This window comes from Ylistrum balloti, unplaced genomic scaffold, assembly GCF_031769215.1.
Source record: "Ylistrum balloti isolate Yb309-2 unplaced genomic scaffold, AGI_CSIRO_Ybal_v1 Utg370176, whole genome shotgun sequence".
In the NCBI taxonomy this organism is placed as follows: Eukaryota; Metazoa; Mollusca; class Bivalvia; order Pectinida; family Pectinidae; genus Ylistrum; species Ylistrum balloti.
The window spans coordinates 498,749-518,034 of record NW_026782164.1 but is presented as its reverse complement, the minus strand read 5'-3'; the positions used below and the strand labels follow the sequence as shown (position 1 = coordinate 518,034).

Here is a 19,286-nt window from a genome sequence, read left to right as displayed (position 1 = left end):
CCTAGTAGTGTTTTCTTTGTGTAGACTCGTCTTATTTACTGATGTTTTATTCATACATTTTTCTAGGCAACCGATGGCGATCAATTTAAAAACAAACCACCATTAGTCGTGAGATGTCTGGTCGGTTAATCCAGCCGGACAGAAATGAATTACTGTGGTGAACTGCGATTGTGTTACCTGTTCCGGATTCTATGTTTTTCTCTTTGTTTATTAGTCCCGCCGTCAATTAGATGAGAGAAAGTTGTATATATCTTACGCTAAGTATTGATAAATACACTTATGACATCACAAGGTAATTAAAGAGATATATACGTGCCTGAATAAAGCTTTTCTGTATCGTTCTGTTGACCTGTAGTACCGCGATAAGTTCCTGTAGACTACGGAGGAATATGTTCCTGAGTTAAGGTTTCACTTCTCTCGTGACCGATACATCACTTTATACGTAAGCTGGGTACAATATCATTGGGTCTGTCCGTTGTTCACGAGTCTCTGAAGTAGTGAGTGTTCAACATAAGTGAGTACTCATCACGAGTCTCTGAAGTGTTTGGTTGACACGGTAGAGAAATCCTGATACCTCAAATAGGGAATTTATATCTTTGCTCAAGGAGCACTCAGTTTTGTATATAGTATAATTGATAATAATCCTATAGTTGTTTAGTTGTCATAGAGTGTATTCTTTATTGAGGATTGCTGGAACTGTGCAACAGTTTTATGTCATGCTTTATAGTTATAGAAAGTTATACAAGCTAGACAAACTGTCAATTCATAATACCTGTATATATTTGTACTGAGTGATGTTATTACTACATTAGACATTGTAAATCAACTGTAACGATAGGCACAAATCTTAGTTGGTTGTATCTATGTGTTTCCATAGTTACACGTCTCTTTCCTCTATATACACAGAAGGGTCACATTCTAACCTCTACGGTATAGTGTTATCTGCTAATATTTTTATATTACATGAATGAGACCTGCGTAGTTTTGTAGTTAGAAATCTAATTAAGAAACAGGTTTTCGTCACTCCATAATACATCATGCATTGTTAAGATAATTGTTTTAATCAGATTGTCGATGTAGACTGATTAATCTTTGTCGTTGTGAAATTGATAAAATCTTCTGTTTCGGAGCGACTACCTAGAAAAGATTGTTATAATTTTACAATAGTGTGACATATGAAGATAATACATCATCTTTATCTATAATCTACGCCAACTTATTGACAAATGATATTGATGATTGTACAAGAATGATTTGCAACGATTACTTTCGAAATCGTTTGACGCCGATTTACATTCGTAATTATTTCACTAACAAAATCAATAATGTGCTCTCAAATGCATTCATTTCATATAAAATAAAACATTATTGGAATATTAAAATTGCTAACTACCATAAGAATTGCTTTGTTTCAATGACTTGATTGACTTTAAATGTATCGGATTCAGACATGATTGTAATGTCATTAAAAATGTATGTTGGAAGTAGGCGTTGACAAGTTGCAATAACTAGTGCCTAATCCATTGTCTATCTTTTAGCAATAAATATATTTAAACTGAACTTCAGACACTATATCTAATTTGCTGTTTTTTTTTCAAAAGTTGAAACTGGATATTTCAGAATTATTAAGCTCTGTTTCAAACCCTTGTATTCCCCTGAACTGTAGCTGTGATGGATTTATCAATATTGGAATCTACAAAAATTATTTTCAAATTGATAAGAATTTTAACTTCAAACAAGCTCTAGTTGTATCGGGAATCGTTACAAAAATGTCTCTAAAAATTCCCTTGTCGTAAATGAAGCTGATAGAAATTTCATCAAACTCATACACTGGAAATTCCAAGCGATCAGAGGCCTAGAAATAGCGCCAGTTGTATGGCAGTGTTCGTTGTGTCATAATCTGTATACGTATCATATATCATCTAAACCAGAAAAATATTTATTGTGACCAATTAAAGGCCAAGAAATTGTATCTATTCCGTTTCGCTAAAGTTGTAGTGGTGTTGAAAAAGTAGTAACGTACCTACATACAAACTTGCAGCTAAATGAGACAATATCAACTAATTAGCAGCTGTTGTGGCAATCTTGGATCGATAAAAACGTTGTAAACAACCTATACGGTGAGAAATACTCACCTGAAATGCCATTTAAGAGACATCAGATCAGATATCAGAACGAAAAATGAATAAATGAAGCATATAGTTGTATAAAAAAGACAAATAGACAAGCACAACTTCCTTGTGATCATCTAGACTCGCGAGAAGTTTCGTTAAGAAAGTAAAAAAAATCACTCTTCAGTTTGTCTGGTGGACGTGAGGTTTTTTCTAGTAACATCGATACTGATAACGATTGAAAAAGTGGGCTATAAAATTGACATATTAAATGAACATTAGCCGGCTGTGATAGTGCTATCAGTTGCAATCGTCAGCTCTATTTTCCTTTTTGGGGCAAGGCATATTGAGTCTTATCTGAGGTCTCTTTCGAGGTTTTGCTTATCTAGTGCTTGGAACACGGGATAATAGGTCTCTGTATTTGTACCAACAGACAATGTAAGTACCCTATTCATTTACGCACAGCCATGTCGTTAAATCAGTATAGAAACACGGTGGTGCACAAAAGTTTGGTAGAACAATTGATAATTAAGAATAATTGTCGTATATTATTTCCTTTGAGATCTGAAATGAATTTCTGTGCTTAATAAACAAACCAGCAATACCGTTTACAGTCAAATGTTAGAACCCAACTTTTTGTATCAGATAAGATTAACAGCTATAGACTGGTGTTCTTTAACAACAAGTAGATATTTTTTACAGCTGACCTATAGACATGTTGTTCTGTGCTTATTCCAAGTGTTTCTATATTTGTTGTTTCATACAATATCATTTTTCTGTATAAGTACGATGCATTGATGTTTTTTTCAGATGTTGTTCCTGCTTGTTGTATGCGCACTAGCTGCGTCAGTGTAGGTATATTGTTCAATTTTTCCTATCGTAACTCTCAGAAATTATGGCGAAACAATATGCAGTGACTTAACATATCTACTATCGTAGCTCCTTCTTTATGGTACATAGTGAAAGTATTGTACGTGTATCTTCATATATACATAAAAGTATGCCTTTGTGAAAATGTGTTGTTAACTGCAAAAGAAAACAGCACGTGTATGATTAGGCTGAAAATAGTTACTGTACGGTGCTAATGGGATCGAGGAAGCATAGGAATGAATCGTTTGTTAATAAAATGTTCTCCTTTAGTAGTACTGAAGAGTCTTTGATAACAATTTGTCTGAAACACCCTGAGATGCAGAAAATTTAAATAATTTGTCCTGTAACATGCATTTATGTACGCAATTTATGTAATATGTGTATCATGAATCAGACACACAAGTTGCCAATGCTTTCAACAGAATACTTAATTAAATCACGTTGTTTGAGATCTACATTACAAACAAAACAGACTGTCGGATTCGGAACCACAAAGAGAGGTGATCCTGTTTGACAAAGTGGATGGTGACCAGGACGGACAACTAACTGTGTCAGAACTAGACAACATATTCCTCGCCTTTGATGTCAATCGTAACGTATCTTTCTAATTTTGTTTACTAACATCATGAATATTGTCAATATTTTGTTAGGACATGTTATTATATATAAGGAGGTTTTCAGTAATAAGAAATATACTTCACAAGTGTGTCTTCTATTTAATATCTTTTCACGAGTGAAATATATGTGTTATTACTAGAGACACTATTTCATATTCTAGTTATTACACTTTCACAGGCAAAATAACCAAATTTACTGGCATATTTAGGACATATACGGACAAAATTTGCCGTGGAAAGAGTTTAACCAGTGTCAAGTTACTGACAAGCTGAAGATATCGCGGCAACCTAACTGTTTATGACACGTATCCTCTTGAAATGTCTAGCGCAGAAGGTGTCCGGTTGGGGACTGGGTTTGATCTCTGTTAAATTTGAGTTGCATTGTTTGCTGACTTTCATAAAAAGGACAGTTTACCACGGAAATGAAATGTAAGTCTGCGAAAGTGGTATTTTTCATTACTGAAAAGTAAAAAAAATGTGTTACTTTTCACTTGCGAAAAACAACACTTTTATCAATGAGACATTTCTCTGACAAAATGTAATAAAATGTCGATTGCTACTTTGATAGTGTTACAATTTCAATGTCTTCCAACTTATTACATTTTATGCACGATCCAATATCAATATCTCTCTTTAAAAAACAAAACTGTTGTGATTTTAGGAAGTATTCATTTACACACTGAATTAGAAAACTATCGCTCGACCAAATAAAGAGGCAGAATAAACATCTCACCTAACCTTAAAATGAAATTATTCGACATTCCTTATAGAAATATGCGAAGGGTTCCGAAATGCATCTTCTTTTCGAGAACAATGACATCAACATACTGGACACTTCATTAGAACATTTCTCAGAGAGATGATTATAGTTTATGCAAACAGCGTCTATACTTGTTATACTGCCATGCCATGGATTCCATGTGTGTTTTTTATGCAAATTATGACTTTGATGGAGAACCCTCGTCGTTTATATGCCAACATTACCTTATAATACACGTCTTGATAGTTATATGCTGTATATCAGAAAAAAAGGTGAAAACTACGTTTAACAGTATGCTTCCGACTTTCAGACGACCGTGAGGTAACATCAAGTGAATTTGAGAATGACTGGACTGTACTTTACAATCTTGGAGCCCCGCTAGAGGCACGCACACTGTTCTCTAAGGCTGACACCAATGACGACGGTCATATAACCGCACAAGACCTCCCAGAGATTTTTATGTATTTTGACATGAACAGTAAGTGTTATAAATAATTAAAATACGTAAGATTTTCTGGGAACCATTATGGTTTTATATCTTTACAGATTCGACGGTGTAACGAAATCCTGTATCGTAACCCGGGTCTTCGAAATACTGACATTCGAGAAACGATATGTCTGTGTTACTTCTGATCCAGCGGACACCAATCGACGTCAAGAGATGTCTACAGTAAATTTTTAATATATGGTTTATATGTGGAAATGTTACAAAGACACCGCGGATTCTTCTATATCAGTTGCTTACCTCGCTCTTTTCCAACAATGAAACCAACAATGAACAGTTTTCCACCGAGCTATATGATAAACGTGATGATTTCAATTTCCCTAGAGTGAATTTTCCATTTCTAGGAAACAATATCCCTGCATCTCCAACCTGCGGTATTTACATGCTACAGTTGATTAGATTTTCAAGGGCTTTTTGAATTTGAGTTTGGATTATGATTTTGTTGCGATGTTGTTATTTTCTTCTTGATTTTTTTTTATCCGAATACTTCTGAATCTATCCCCAATTATAGGCGATTCATCCATTAGTCTTGACGAATTCCTGACTCAGTGGGGAGATCTAAAGAATGCACCGGTTGACAACGTTCACATGTCTGTTGCCACTACGTCAACACCAAAACCACCCAGCTCCAGTCAGCCACACTAAAACCGCCACCCTATCTCCAAAATATCTGTCGTAAATAACATATCATGTAAAGAAACCTTTTGAAATAAACGGTTTCTTTCTCATTTGACTTGACGTTTTGCTTCATACATTTTGGATTTCTAGTGATTCACTTACATCGTCGCACATGACGTCTCAAATTCTATATACGGGACTTTCATTCTTCTCAATATGTTTAGGGACAAATACAAATGTTTTTGAAGATGAAACAAAAAAAAAATTATAATGAATGTAAGTAAGATTATTTACCGCACTAATTATTCAGATGTTTAAATATCTTTAAACAATAGAACCTTACATTTTCGTAGGTAAAATAAACTTCATTCCATTTATTTTAGAAGAATCATATGTTTTATGGTATTTGTCAGATGATGAGAAATGTCAAAGCGATATCGAGAGGTACTTTCACGATTTTATCTAAGAGACCTTGGAGAAGCCACACATTTATGTCGAAATTGACTGATCGCATCTGAAAAGTCATTTTATTTATACTATCGCAGCTCACAGATTTCGCACGATCAGCAACACCATCTGCCTGTCAGCACATTTTATGAAGGTCTGACATCAACACGTTTCGCTTACCTTCAATTTATTATATTTCGAATCGTAAAAGAATTATTATTATTCATTGATTTATTTTTCTTTAATAACACGGAATAACATATATACAGCTTGCTTGCAATCTTACCTTTCAGCTGTTTTGAAGAAGTCTTTATAGCATGCTCATGCTTATTTTGCGAAGCTAAACGTGTTAAAAATATACCTGCAATGATGTTATTCTAACGTTAGACTGATGTTTTCGAAAGGATGAGAAGTGACCAAACAATAATGATTATGTTCTCAAGTTTGGGTTACAATGTGAGATCCTGGGAATAAGTTTGAAATATATGCCTTATACTTGATATAGTCGCTTTGCAATGAAATAAGAATCGATCTGTCTTTTAACGTCGTCAAATTATAAATTGATTCGGAACATAGCATAAAATGTAAACGCCCGCTTTTTTTTCGTAAATCTATTTTTTGCGCTCTTCAAGCGGCAAGTATTGCGCTAAATCATGACTGTGTTCATTGTCTCTTTTGAATGCTGTTATATGTTTAGCAATTATTTCCGATGCGCGAAATAACCATTGGGCTAATTTGTCAAAGACGTGATAACGCGCTAAAATTTGTTTTCGCTAGATTAAGCATGTTTAATGTAACTAATATATTTTAAGTTAACTAAATCTATACCAACCTGTTTCCGCACTCTCTGTTTTAGTTTTTAATCTGAACCTTGATTTGCATTATGACAGGTTATGTTCATAGACATTTACTTATTGAATGTTTTTGTATTACCCTAATTTGTATTATGGACCTAATGTTCTTAGCATCCTAATTTTATATTGTAAAACATGAATAGTCACCAACGGTATATCATTCTGGATGTCAGCACATCAGAACAAAAATCAAGAATGAAAGATACAAATAAAAGAGAATCACATCAGGAAACTCCCACGCAAAAAGCATGGAGAAGACAACCATGACAATGTACCCCTAAAAATGAAGCATGTAAATAACAACTTCCGTCATCTAAATATTTATAGTAACAACCACAAACGTCTAAAACACATGTTAAGGTTCATAATGTGTACGTACAGCACTCATGCGTCATCAGCATGTTCACTCAAACAATTGTCCTTAACCTGTCGTGACTACGTGTAGTATATACGATAGAACAATCTTTGGAAGACAAGAAAACTGTTTTAACAAATTAAGTTTAACTACAATTTTCCACTAAATTCTATCTTACACGGACTAAACATTGCGAGACAAAGCGTTTATGTTGATGTTTTCTTGGACGTTGATTCAAATGATAGCAAAGCTGGATAAATAACGTATTTTATACATTTAAAATAAAACCAAGACAACATTTTTTATTGAACAAACACTATTAATATTGCATCTAGTCATATAACAAGACTTGTGAAGTATATGATATCATCATTATCTTATATCTAATTGCTTTTAAGATATATTTTTGTAATGAGATAACCACATATTTCTCTCATGAAATCCAAATGTATTGATATGTTTCATTTGCACTTGAAATCAGATATTTATCCACTGTGAAAGATGATATCAATTCTTCTGAAGAGCTTTATGATTCATGTATTTCAATGAAGCATATTTTTCATCAAAATATATTACGCATGTAATGCATTTCCTTTTGATCACGAAGACAATAATTGACGCGTTTTGCTTTCCGAATAAATGTAACATGACTTCCGCATTTATTCCATGATGACAATGCTGTTATAACTAACTATACCATTGAGGTCCGACCTGCAGTCTTTCCAAGATGTGCACTTAGTCAGCGTTTTGAGAATAAAGTGCAGACAGTCCATTAGACAATGTGCTTGGTCTTTTATCAGTGGTTTTGTCAACGATCGCCACTTGTTCATTTCACACAGTCAAACACAAGTCCTTCCTGTTGTCTGTTAAGTGTTGAAGTAACAGAATATCCGACCAGGTAAGAATATGTAATTAATGCAGTTAGTATATACACGTTTCCGTTTTATAACGTTTTTCATAAATCTTTTTACCTGTATGTTATGTCACAGAAACTATATCATGGTCTTTAGAATGATTATGTCCCTTTTCATACCAATGTTTGTATAGATAAGACATCGTGTTATAGCTACTGCTGGCTACACGAATGTACAACATATACACAATTATGATATTTTTCAGATGATTGGGACAAAGGGATATATTCTTTTGGTAGCGTGCGCTGTTCTGTGTGGGTAAGTACACATGTATGTTCATGTGTGCTATGGTAAAAAATAAGTGTACCATGTTACATTTCTACATTCCATGAAAGTAAAAATGTTAGTCATAAATATTGACACTTATATCAGTAGGATTAGATATACTTTGATAAATGTTATTGACTACAATGCGGATGTATGATTACAAGTATCATCAATCACGTTATAGAGTAACATTTACATACGATATGTAAGTAGTGTATCTATAATTAAAATTACATATCTGAAATACTTGATCGGTGACTTGCATATGTATGTCAATAAAATGAATAATTGTCTGCAATAGGATAATGAATGACTTATGGTGTAACAATAAATATTTTTCTTTAACCCAATTATGTGAACATGAAATTAACATCTTACTGATGAATATGCCTTGATGCCAATTCGTAATCTAGTCTTTTGATGTACACATAGGTTATCTTAAACACGTGATTATAAGTATATGTTAATGTCATTTGTTGGCAAATGTAAAGCACTATGTAAGTAAGTAAGTATATATGTTAATAAACTTAAAATGAATTTATTGAAATACGAACATTCTTATTTTTTTTAATCCGTTTCGAATGTGAACCAGAGTCATTTACGTTTTTTTTTTTTCATCTGTGGTATTTGAATTGAAATTACAAAATGTAGCGTGTATACAAATAACCAAATAGGCAGGCAACAATGCTCATTTGAGGTGTTTACATGCCTGTGAAAGCGATTTTCTCAGGGCTATTTTATCACTCTGTATTATTTTTAATTCTGTTTTAATTTAGTGTATTAAGTCACCCTGACCGTCCCGCCCTACCAGACAGCCCAGAGGCGCGTGAACTCTTCCGTTTGGCGGAACAAAATAGAACCAATGATGGCTTTCTCACAGAGGCCGAAGTTGACGACATATTCACCGACTTTGATCTAGATAGTAAGTTTCACTTCTTACAAACAGATACCATGCTTCTGACAATCATTACTTGTATCTAAGACTAAATAAGCGCTTGATTGCATGATACAACTGTCATTAAATCAGATTTGAGAATGAGTCACCGAAAATCGATTACTGATTCAAACATGTTTTATTCATTTAGAAAACAATCAAAGGGATTGGGCACAAGTTCTGAAATTTACTAAGCCCTCTCCTGAATCGACTGCTTGTGAATCAAAGTGTATATGTCAGGCATCATACTTACTATATACTTCCTTTTGACTTGTCGATAAATGCTTTATACCATTAAATTTAAACTGTTGTTTTTTTATCTATAATTTAACCACATTTGGACAACGACAATACATTTTAACAAAATTTCAGGGACAACGAAATGGTTATCGTTCAATGAGATTCAATTATTTAGACCAAATGAACTCCGAGAAAAGTCTAGTTCATCGAGAACATAGTTTTAAATGAAAATTTAGGTGAACACTATCAAGGTTAAATAGTTTATCATAACTTATCAGTACAATGTACCTTCTGTCTGCATATCTTGTAATAACGTTTAGTTGCGCCAAAGACCAACACAGTGCAAAGGTCATCAGTCAGACAATTTATAAATATGAATCAATGTGGCAAACTTTTAATTTGCACATGAAATATTTTAAAATATGAAAAAATAAATCAAAATCTGATTGAAATACTCGACAGAGCTTACAGATATCTTCTTTTAACCATTCATGATCAATGCATCGGTATACGAAAATAATTTACAGCATTCAAATGTATGTTTTTCCTCTTGAGTATTTGTCAACTTTGTTTGTTTCCATATTGCAGTGGACGGGGATGTTAATGAGGCAGAGTTCTTGCAGGTTTGGAAGGACAAACATTTAGGGACACCGGAGAGTGGCATGACGCTCTTCAGACACGCTGATACAGATCAGAACGATGTTCTTTCACGAACACCAGACATGAGCAGGGTGTTCTACTACTTCGACAGAAACCGTTAGTGAACACTTTTTACATTTTTTCAAGATATTATGTTGATGTTGACAAAATCAATTTTTGGTAAGTTGTCATTAATAAGCAAAACATTAAGGATAAAATCTGTTCAATGAATCTCATATACTTCGGAACAATAAGATTTGTATTAATCTACAGGATAGTACATCATCACTTTAGTTCAATCTGGAGTTATATATTTCAGAGGATTCCAGAGTAAGCCAAGCCGAATTTGTAACAGTCTGGATAGAAATGTCCCTGTAAAGACATCGCCAACCAAAGGATACAGTCGTGAACATCATATCACATTAGAATAATTAAACAAGCTTTTGCGAAAAAAAAATAAAAATCTTTTTGTTGCCAGCATATGTTTCAGTTGAAAACGCTTTATGCGAAAGGTTTAAAGATAAGTAAAAAACAAACATTAACACTCATAAGCAGATGGCAAAATACAAAGATAATTGACAACGAACAGACATCGGGGGTTAGATAGAAAATATTTTCATAAAAGAGCTGCTAACAGCTTTCCGACCGAGTACGGATTAAAAGCAACAGTATTGTGATCTCTGATAACCTTGAATTTCAACCGATACAAAAAGAACCAGGTTTTCAACATATGGTATTCATTTTATTATAAATAAGACGATCAACAACTAGTAAAATAACTTGTGCGACATTAGTATTCAAGTATGTACTAGTTAAACAGAATATAATCATGTAACATAGACTGATCAAAAAGCATGCGCTATATCAACACACAAATTGCTGATAATTGACATATCTTTGGGAGGGGTAGGTGGGGGGTGGGTGGGGGGTGGGGGGTGGGGGGAGTTGTCTAAAGGGGAGAAATACTGAAATTGATCTACTAAACAATCAATGAATCGGAATCAAACATGATATTCATGAAAACTACCACATGTACAACGTATCTATGGTAGAGGCTCATTTGCATAAATTTTTCTTCATTTCAATTACCGTTTGTGTTACCTTTTATACGTATCTATTTTTGTACATAGACAATTGTACAATTCTTCTTATTTTTGTTTAAATCATGACCACAAATTTATTACTAATAAGGATATTATCATATAATACTCATACCCCTTGCACCCCGACTCAAAAAGTACCACGTCTGGTTTGACATGGCATTTCTTCAGCTGTACGTTCATTAAACTTGCTGGGTTGCATCAATGAAATTTGGATTTCTGTTCGTCTTTTATTCGTCTTTGCTTCAATAAACATGTACATACTCGCATACACTGAAACCTCATGAACATCCATATTAAACTATCAACTCTTCTGGATAGATTTCCCAAATACATTTCCAACATATGAACATCTTCTTAACTTTTCTTCACTCAAAATGTGTGTTAATAGATTTCAACAGTTTATAATCTACTGTTACATTAAGAAACAATGCTTTGCTTGACTTTGAAACATTATCAATATCAAAACAAGTAATTCAGTTACTGCGTAGATCATCCTTCATCCGTACATTTTTTTTACATTGGAAGATAAAAGATAGAATTAAAAACACCTACACTCATACTACACTAAGCAGCATGCTGATCATATAATTATAATGAGCTCTCATTCATGATACAAATCAGATAAACTTAATCAAAAGTAAAATTGCAAATATACCATTAAATAAATAACATTCATCCACTGTTCTGACCTAAACAGATTTAGTTCCCTCATAATCATACTGGATCCTGTCATTATTTCAGATAATATATTTCACTTGATCTAAAGTAATTAGAAAATTCCTTAAAATTCACTTGCTTGCAGAAGAACATCCTGATCAATATATCCTATCCTATACATTGATTGGCTGGTGTCCTTACATGCAATTTACTCCACATTTACTCTGTTACAAAGTTTCAGCATGTAATAATTACTACCACTGCATTATCAAGAAATAGACAGACAGACAGACAGACATAACATAAAATCACACTAAGTTATCACAACAGTTCAAGTCTTATTCCCACACGCTGTATCACTTCCTCAGGCATACAATACACAGGGTTCACATTCTTAATGTTTTCATTGCCCAGCAAAGACAGGCCACATACACCAAATAAAGTGTGAAAGGGGTCAACCTGCAAAAAATATATACACACAAATATAAATTTCAATATAATCTCTTTTCATATTCACATAGAAAATATCATTCATTCATGTCACTAACAAACAAACTTTTCTGTAAAACGTTCATGTCAATGACATATATCTTCATTAAGTGTATTGCTCCCCTTTAAAGATGTTTGGTTGCAGAATTGGTTTGACATCTGATAAGGTTATTAAAGTTACTGGCTTGCCTTGTTTGCTGACTTCCATTGAAATGAAAATTTATCAGGGAATTGAAAGTTGTCTTACAAGTAAACAACCCTTCAAGGTTTCTGGTCTTGTTTTTGTTGCACAAAAATGTAATAAAATGCTTTATTTACAATCAGCCTAAGATAAAATGACAAATTTCTGAGTGTGTAACTCACCACATCACCTGGTCTGTCAGATATGCCCCCTGTTTCATCATCTTGACATGCTAATATAAACTTCTCAAGCTTTTCCTGAAACAAAAGTATTTGCAATAACTCATATGGATAAAAAACTATTTTTCTTGTCTGAAAACCATGATCAGGTTATTTGTTATTCTGTTGACAGGAATAAAATCCAAAACTCTTAATGACACTATTGATTCAGATAATGAAAGCAAACCTGTAATCAGTGAAGAAAAAAGAACCTACAGTTGTAAATAAGGTAATAGAGTGGTAGACAACAGTCATATTAAGAAAGAAAGGTTTTCAGAATGAAAAGTCAACAGGAGAATTGGCACAAGAATTTCCAACATAGCATATAATAATGTAAGACAAAATGATAATACACAACATTAGAAATACCTTGTCTATCCAGTGGATCTTGCCAATAATTTTGAGAGAAGCAAGCACCCACCAAGAGTAACATACATCTGGCAGCTTTTCAGGTCGACCTGAAATCAAGATTTTAAAATGCAACATCATTCTTAAATGAAAAAGGTGTTTTTCTTTACTATAAGAATGTAGAAAGATATGTTCAATGAATTATAAAAATGAAAAAACATAATATTAGAAAGAAAATTTATTTCCACAAGTTATTATTTGATCACATTTCGTTCAAATTACTCACCAGTTGATTGATACAATACAGTCATGTTGTATACAATTCAACACAACACTTACTTTATCTATATGACAAAAAACAAAACTGACAGTCTTACCATTAAGGCCCCCTGAGGGAAGCTGGCGTTCACAGAGCCACCAGCCTAGGAGGTCAGCACTGATAAGGTGGAGGTGACCGGTGATGGCCAAGGTCCCCACACAGCAGTAGATCTGGCCAGCATGGGACTCACTGCCTGGGCGACATCCGAATCCACCGTCAAAGTTCATACAGGTCACCACAAATTCTATAGTGGTATCTACATCTATTGCATCCAGCCGACCCTTATTAACATACAATGAACAGCTACAGTAAAAGGCATTACATATATTACAAGGTACAGATTATTGCCATTAGAATAGCTACTCTCAATTTTGTTGCTATTCATTTTTTCCCCCACATTTTTCTGTTTAGCATTAAACTAAGGGAGCTAACTAATTTTTTATTTTCAGTGGAGTATTTGGGATTGTTGAAAATAATGGAACTGAATTTGTTTGCACTTTATAAAAAAAATGAACATATTTCATGCAAGTATAAAGTAAATAAACTGTACCTCACATTCCATAGTGTAAAAGCAAGTCAATACTGTCAAATTGTTTCAATAAAAATATCTGCTACATGTTGGTGCTACAAAATAGCCTCATGCAAGCTTAATCTCTGACCTTCTGACCTATAAAAACTACAATGGGACACAACAAAACATGTGAAAGTGACAAGTGAAAATAGTTTTGTATATTGTCAAATATTGTTTGCAGAATATATATGTATACATTTTTCATGAAATCAATTTCAAATTTAATTCAGGTCTTACCATACATTATCATTATGTAGTCCTGTACATCATATAATTATTTGACTTACCAGTAGTGATAGGCAGGCCACAGCACAAAAGGAAAATCTTGTGTCCACCTCGCCTGAAAATCAAGATGTTTAATCTCATCAAAATCAAACTTCAGTAGTTCTTACAGCTTACAACTTGTGTACATATATAATATTATAATATTATTATTTTATTATCATTATATTATATAACATGTTATATGTTATGTGCATTTTATTGTGTATTGATATGAGAACTATACAGGAACTGTTATAACTTGAAACTTTTCTGTATGTTTGTTCTCACCCCATTTGTCACCATAGAAACTGCCATCATCCTGTTGTAGAGAGCGAATATATTCCACAACCTTCTCCACATTCACAACATCGACAGCATCATATAGAGTCAAAATCTGGGAAACAGAGGAAAAAGTAAAATTTGAATCAAGAGAGAATTACTAATTTAAAAAGTACCAACCAACCATTGCAAAAAATCTCAATAACTAAATACAAATCATATATAGTATGGTTAATGTACCAGATACTTGTGACCTACTTGGCTGGTTTATTCATTGTATCAAATAACTGTGACCTTCTCATTTCGCATCACAAACTTGAGGGTTGTGACTTACCTGTAGCAGGTTTTACTTGAATTAGGCAGATATAGTGTTTCAGAAATAAGGGAGTGAGAAGAATCCCTCCTACATTGTGTATACACTGGGTGCAACATTTATAAGTTGCTGACTGCTGAGAAAGTGGGATTTATAACCTATTTGTATGGCATGTAATTGATATACAGTGGATTCAAGATAATCCAGATGTCAACAGTGCAGAAAATGCATAAACTGGATGGAAATGATGGAGAATTGATTTCTGTAATGTTAATTGTACTAATCAGTCAGGAAATTTAGATGCTGGTTATGGAAATATTTTAGTAATAATAAATAATAATAATAAACTTTTCAAAATGACAGTAGCCAGTATAATTTTTTTTTTAATGATAAGAAGAAAATCTGTTGTGTTCAGTCACCTGTATCAGAGGTGTACACCATGCCTCTTGACACCATGCATAGTCATAATGACTGCTGCAGATCATTGCCTGAAGCTTTTACTTCTGAAACTTGTGCTAGCGTTAACAGAACTTATATGCAGGCCCGTTTGAATTAATAGTAAAGGAAACATTGAAGAGAAAGTCTTAGTCCTTTCCTGTTTTCAAATGTATGATAATTAATGCTGAATTATCAAATGTTTATACATGTACATGACAAGTTCCATACAGAGAGATACGTTATTGTTGTTCCGTAGGATCATACGATTTTAAACGCTGATAGTATCAAGATTTAATATAAAGAAAAGATGTAATTTACATTTGATATAAATCTTAGGAATACAAGGGAAAACTTTAGAAAAAAAATGGGGAAATCCTTATTCAATATTTCTACTTATTTGCCACACCCTTTTTAACACAGGAAAACATGGTACAGATATCCATTGTATCAGTGATTTATAAGAAAGTGAACCAAAAGAAAAAAAAAATTATTGTTCGCTTTTACATTGCAGCATTTTATTTCTCTGTATATGAAGGGTACAATTGTAAGTGCTCATCATGCAGTAAAAAGTGACTCATCTGATTCCAATAATCGAATAGTTCCAGATGACAATAACTTGTTTTTGGCAAATAGAGAATTAGCATCCAAATTATGTCAAAAACATATATGAATACACTGTATACAATGCATATTATATTAAATTATCATTATTCCTAATTAATTAATTAATTCCCAATTATTATCTTATCCTATTACATTATTATATATTATAATAATTAGATATTTTTTGAGGAAAAGATCACAAGTAGACATTGAATGAGCCATCTGCAGTATCATATACAAATGAATAAAAACAACTTTTCTCTTGGAAAACTTTAATTCATATACAATTATCTAAAAAAAATAAAAATAAGACCATAAAAGACACTATATATAAATATATATATATGTCTCTTTGTAAAACTACAAAGACATTCTGAATATAACCAACAACATCATACTGACAACTTTATTGTGATATAATCAAGGGTGATAACTCCAGCTAGACTGGCCAGTTCTATAATCTGGACTATTTTGGCCAGGAGATCAAATGTGTCCAGATTATCACAGGCCCCTGGTCTGCTATCTGTGTACTGTGTGTTTAGTGTTGAGTGACATGTGTAGAAGAATGAGGGTTTTTTTTTGTGTGTGAATTATCGTTATATACCTGTTTTATAAACATTAACTTGAAAGTGTGTGCAGGTAACTTACCTGACTAGAATACATTAGAGAGCTAACTAAGTCAGTAAGTTTAAAGGGACATCATGGTAAAAACATTAATTTTATTTTTTATTACAAGTGCTTTTATATTTTCATTTATGTGTCTATGCTATCCCAATAGTCACATGCCAATGTCCAGCTTGACCACCTCTTTGGTTCGGGAAACCCCTCTCAAATTTAGCGCTGATAACATTATGAAGTATTTTTTGAAACAAGGCAATTCATTTTGTAAACATTAACACATGATGGCAGACAGAAAGAACAGTGACAGTTAAGTGACACACAGGGTTTTCCATAAGAGACGGTCGCCGGCCAATTTGACCGCCTACTTTGATAATTTGGCCGCCTACACCTATCCAGTTCCGTAATAATGTCCATACACGACTACACATACACGGCAGGCCAGCCTCCTACTTTTACTACACAGCTTACTACTAACACAATTATGGAAAACCCTGGACACAGTAAATAAAATCCCCTTTTTCAGTACTAGATTTTGTTATGGGTGTGGCAAAAGTTATTTGATAACTCTTAGTCAATTCAGAATTCGTAATTATGAACCTCTTTATGTGCATATTTCAGCTACCACCATGTGTCATTTCTCATAAGGTGATACACTTAATATAAATGCAATTTTAAAATAAAAATCAGTAAAAAAGTTGGGTTTACTGTGATGCTGTTTTAAGTACTGTGAGGACCTAACTATACAGCATTAATGTATGTACAGTGTTGTGACCTACCCATATAACATTTAGGAGATAAAGTTGTGACCTACAATGTATCCAAATCTTATTTGCACTAAGAGCGTACATGAGGAGTAGTCAAGACTTACTTGTATGACAGTGATTACAGGAGATTAAGGCAATGACCTTCTTAAAGAACAGTGACCATTGAAGATTAGGTTAGTGACCTACCTGTATTGCACTAAGCGTGTACAAGAGATGAGGGTCATGACCTATACTTGCACTGATTCCACCACACTCATGTTGACACTGCTGAACAAACTGTAGAACCTGGTCCTTGTCCATGCGATGAAGCTGTCCCATCAAATCCATCACAGTCAAGCCCCAGTACATGCCACTCATTCGCAGGTACTCTGTAATACAGTACTCCTGCAAATGTCAATACATGTATCATTGATTACAAAAACATTATCTATATATGTAACTTAATAAACAAACATCCCTCACAATGATGATATAATTACCTTCATAATTGAATTACAGGAATCAAAAATTTGTAATCTCATCATTGATATTTAAATTATATACAAACAATTCTCTCTTCTGTTTATGATACATATATGTATCATACAATACATTTTCTTTATTCTAATTGTAACATGATAATTTGATTTGTAAGTAAATTTGAAATAGATCAGTTTTCACGATATTATATCAGATCAGAAATGTTTTACCTACATGTCAAAAGGAACTATAGATTTCTAATTTAACCTATTAAAAACAAAACATCATGAAAGTGATACACACATACCTATATGACATAGGGCAGACCAGTACATATACTCACATAGTCATCTTTCTTTGTTCCATATGCAGCTATATAGTCACAATGTTTCTGTAGCAGTAAGGTTTTCTGAGCACTGTCTGGTATCACAACATCTTTTATTGGTGTACCCTACATTAAAGATTTATGAAAATATTAATAAAGGGCCAAAGACTAAAACTTTTGAGTACCATAAATAAATGCAATTCTCCTTTAGTTAGCTCAATGGTCGTGGGTTTCCTCCTCTCCTTTGGTGGAAGCACACTATTCTCTTTCCGGTAACAATCTTAATTGGATATTAATAGGAATAACCTGATCAATGCATGCATGTCATTACAACTAAAACAATCAAGGATTAGTAGGATTGTCTTTGTTTTTCCTTTTTGTAAGCACAATACTTAAGAACAATTGTTAAAAAAAGAAATTATCTTCACAAGATAAGGGCTTAACATGTACTTTATGTCACATAGGTAAAATTACAGGTATCTATGGAAACAGCCCAGGACATGTAGTGGCTTTAAATGCATGTCCTGTTTGGAGCTTTTTGTAACATATATCTATCTATTTGCATTGTAAAGTACGAGCCTAAGCCGTCTACACAAGTTGAAGTATTAATGTATCAGGTATGGCCAGCAAAGAATAACCTAATATCAAAACATATGAAATAATATCGCCCAGGAGAAACCAAACCGCATCAAGAGATCTCTCAGATTCTACTTGAGCGCTATACATCTCCTCAATAGACTACGACAAGTGTAAAATGTCTTTAAAATGATCGCGACGGTGGTCATGTTGTCATATTCAGGTGTGGTTAAACTGGATTATGCAATGAAATATGGAACACTCTTCTCAAAGAATTGACCATGTCCTTCAGGTGGCTAGTTTAACCGATATTCTAAGCATGTAAAGTTATGAAAATGCTTACCATGTCTGCTTTATATAAAAATTGTCATTTCATTTCGTCTTAATGTTTTCAGTAAGGAGAATCCGGATGTAGCATTTGGTTATGTAAACGTAGTAACTACAAGGACGAATATCCGGAATTCTGGAGGTGGACATAATTGTATACGCATAATCAATTTAGAGGTGAAAATGCTGTTGTTTAGGAGGCAATAAGATTTTTTATCCTTAAAAAGGTATATCAGATATATACACGATGTCTGATCGGTTTGATGTGATACAGTTGCATCAGAATATACCAGATAACGA

At 33.4% G+C, this 19,286-nt stretch overlaps 3 protein-coding genes across 3 annotated transcripts; 2 read left to right on the top strand and 1 right to left on the bottom strand.

Moving 5' to 3' along the window:
- Window positions 1-2,921: 2,921 nt before the first annotated feature.
- LOC132551101 (uncharacterized) lies at window positions 2,922-5,508 on the top strand. Its single transcript, XM_060215208.1, has 4 exons — window positions 2,922-2,962; window positions 3,454-3,572; window positions 4,669-4,836; window positions 5,375-5,508. Exons 1-4 carry the CDS (start codon window positions 2,922-2,924, stop codon window positions 5,506-5,508), a joined length of 462 nt encoding a protein of 153 aa, XP_060071191.1.
- A 2,748-nt stretch (window positions 5,509-8,256) lies between these two features.
- Window positions 8,257-10,521, top strand: LOC132551119 (uncharacterized). Its single transcript, XM_060215228.1, has 4 exons — window positions 8,257-8,309; window positions 9,095-9,240; window positions 10,081-10,248; window positions 10,451-10,521. Exons 1-4 carry the CDS (start codon window positions 8,257-8,259, stop codon window positions 10,507-10,509), a joined length of 426 nt encoding a protein of 141 aa, XP_060071211.1. The 3' UTR covers window positions 10,510-10,521.
- Window positions 10,522-10,851: 330 nt separating this feature from the next.
- LOC132551108 (geranylgeranyl transferase type-2 subunit beta-like) lies at window positions 10,852-19,064 on the bottom strand. Its single transcript, XM_060215217.1, has 9 exons — window positions 19,003-19,064; window positions 18,102-18,209; window positions 17,486-17,683; window positions 14,570-14,675; window positions 14,305-14,357; window positions 13,505-13,727; window positions 13,149-13,237; window positions 12,744-12,818; window positions 10,852-12,350 (listed from the first exon to the last, which is right to left on the bottom strand). The coding sequence occupies exons 1-9, from the start codon at window positions 19,003-19,005 to the stop codon at window positions 12,213-12,215; spliced, it is 993 nt and encodes a 330-aa protein (XP_060071200.1). The 5' UTR covers window positions 19,006-19,064; the 3' UTR covers window positions 10,852-12,212.
- Window positions 19,065-19,286: the final 222 nt, after the last annotated feature.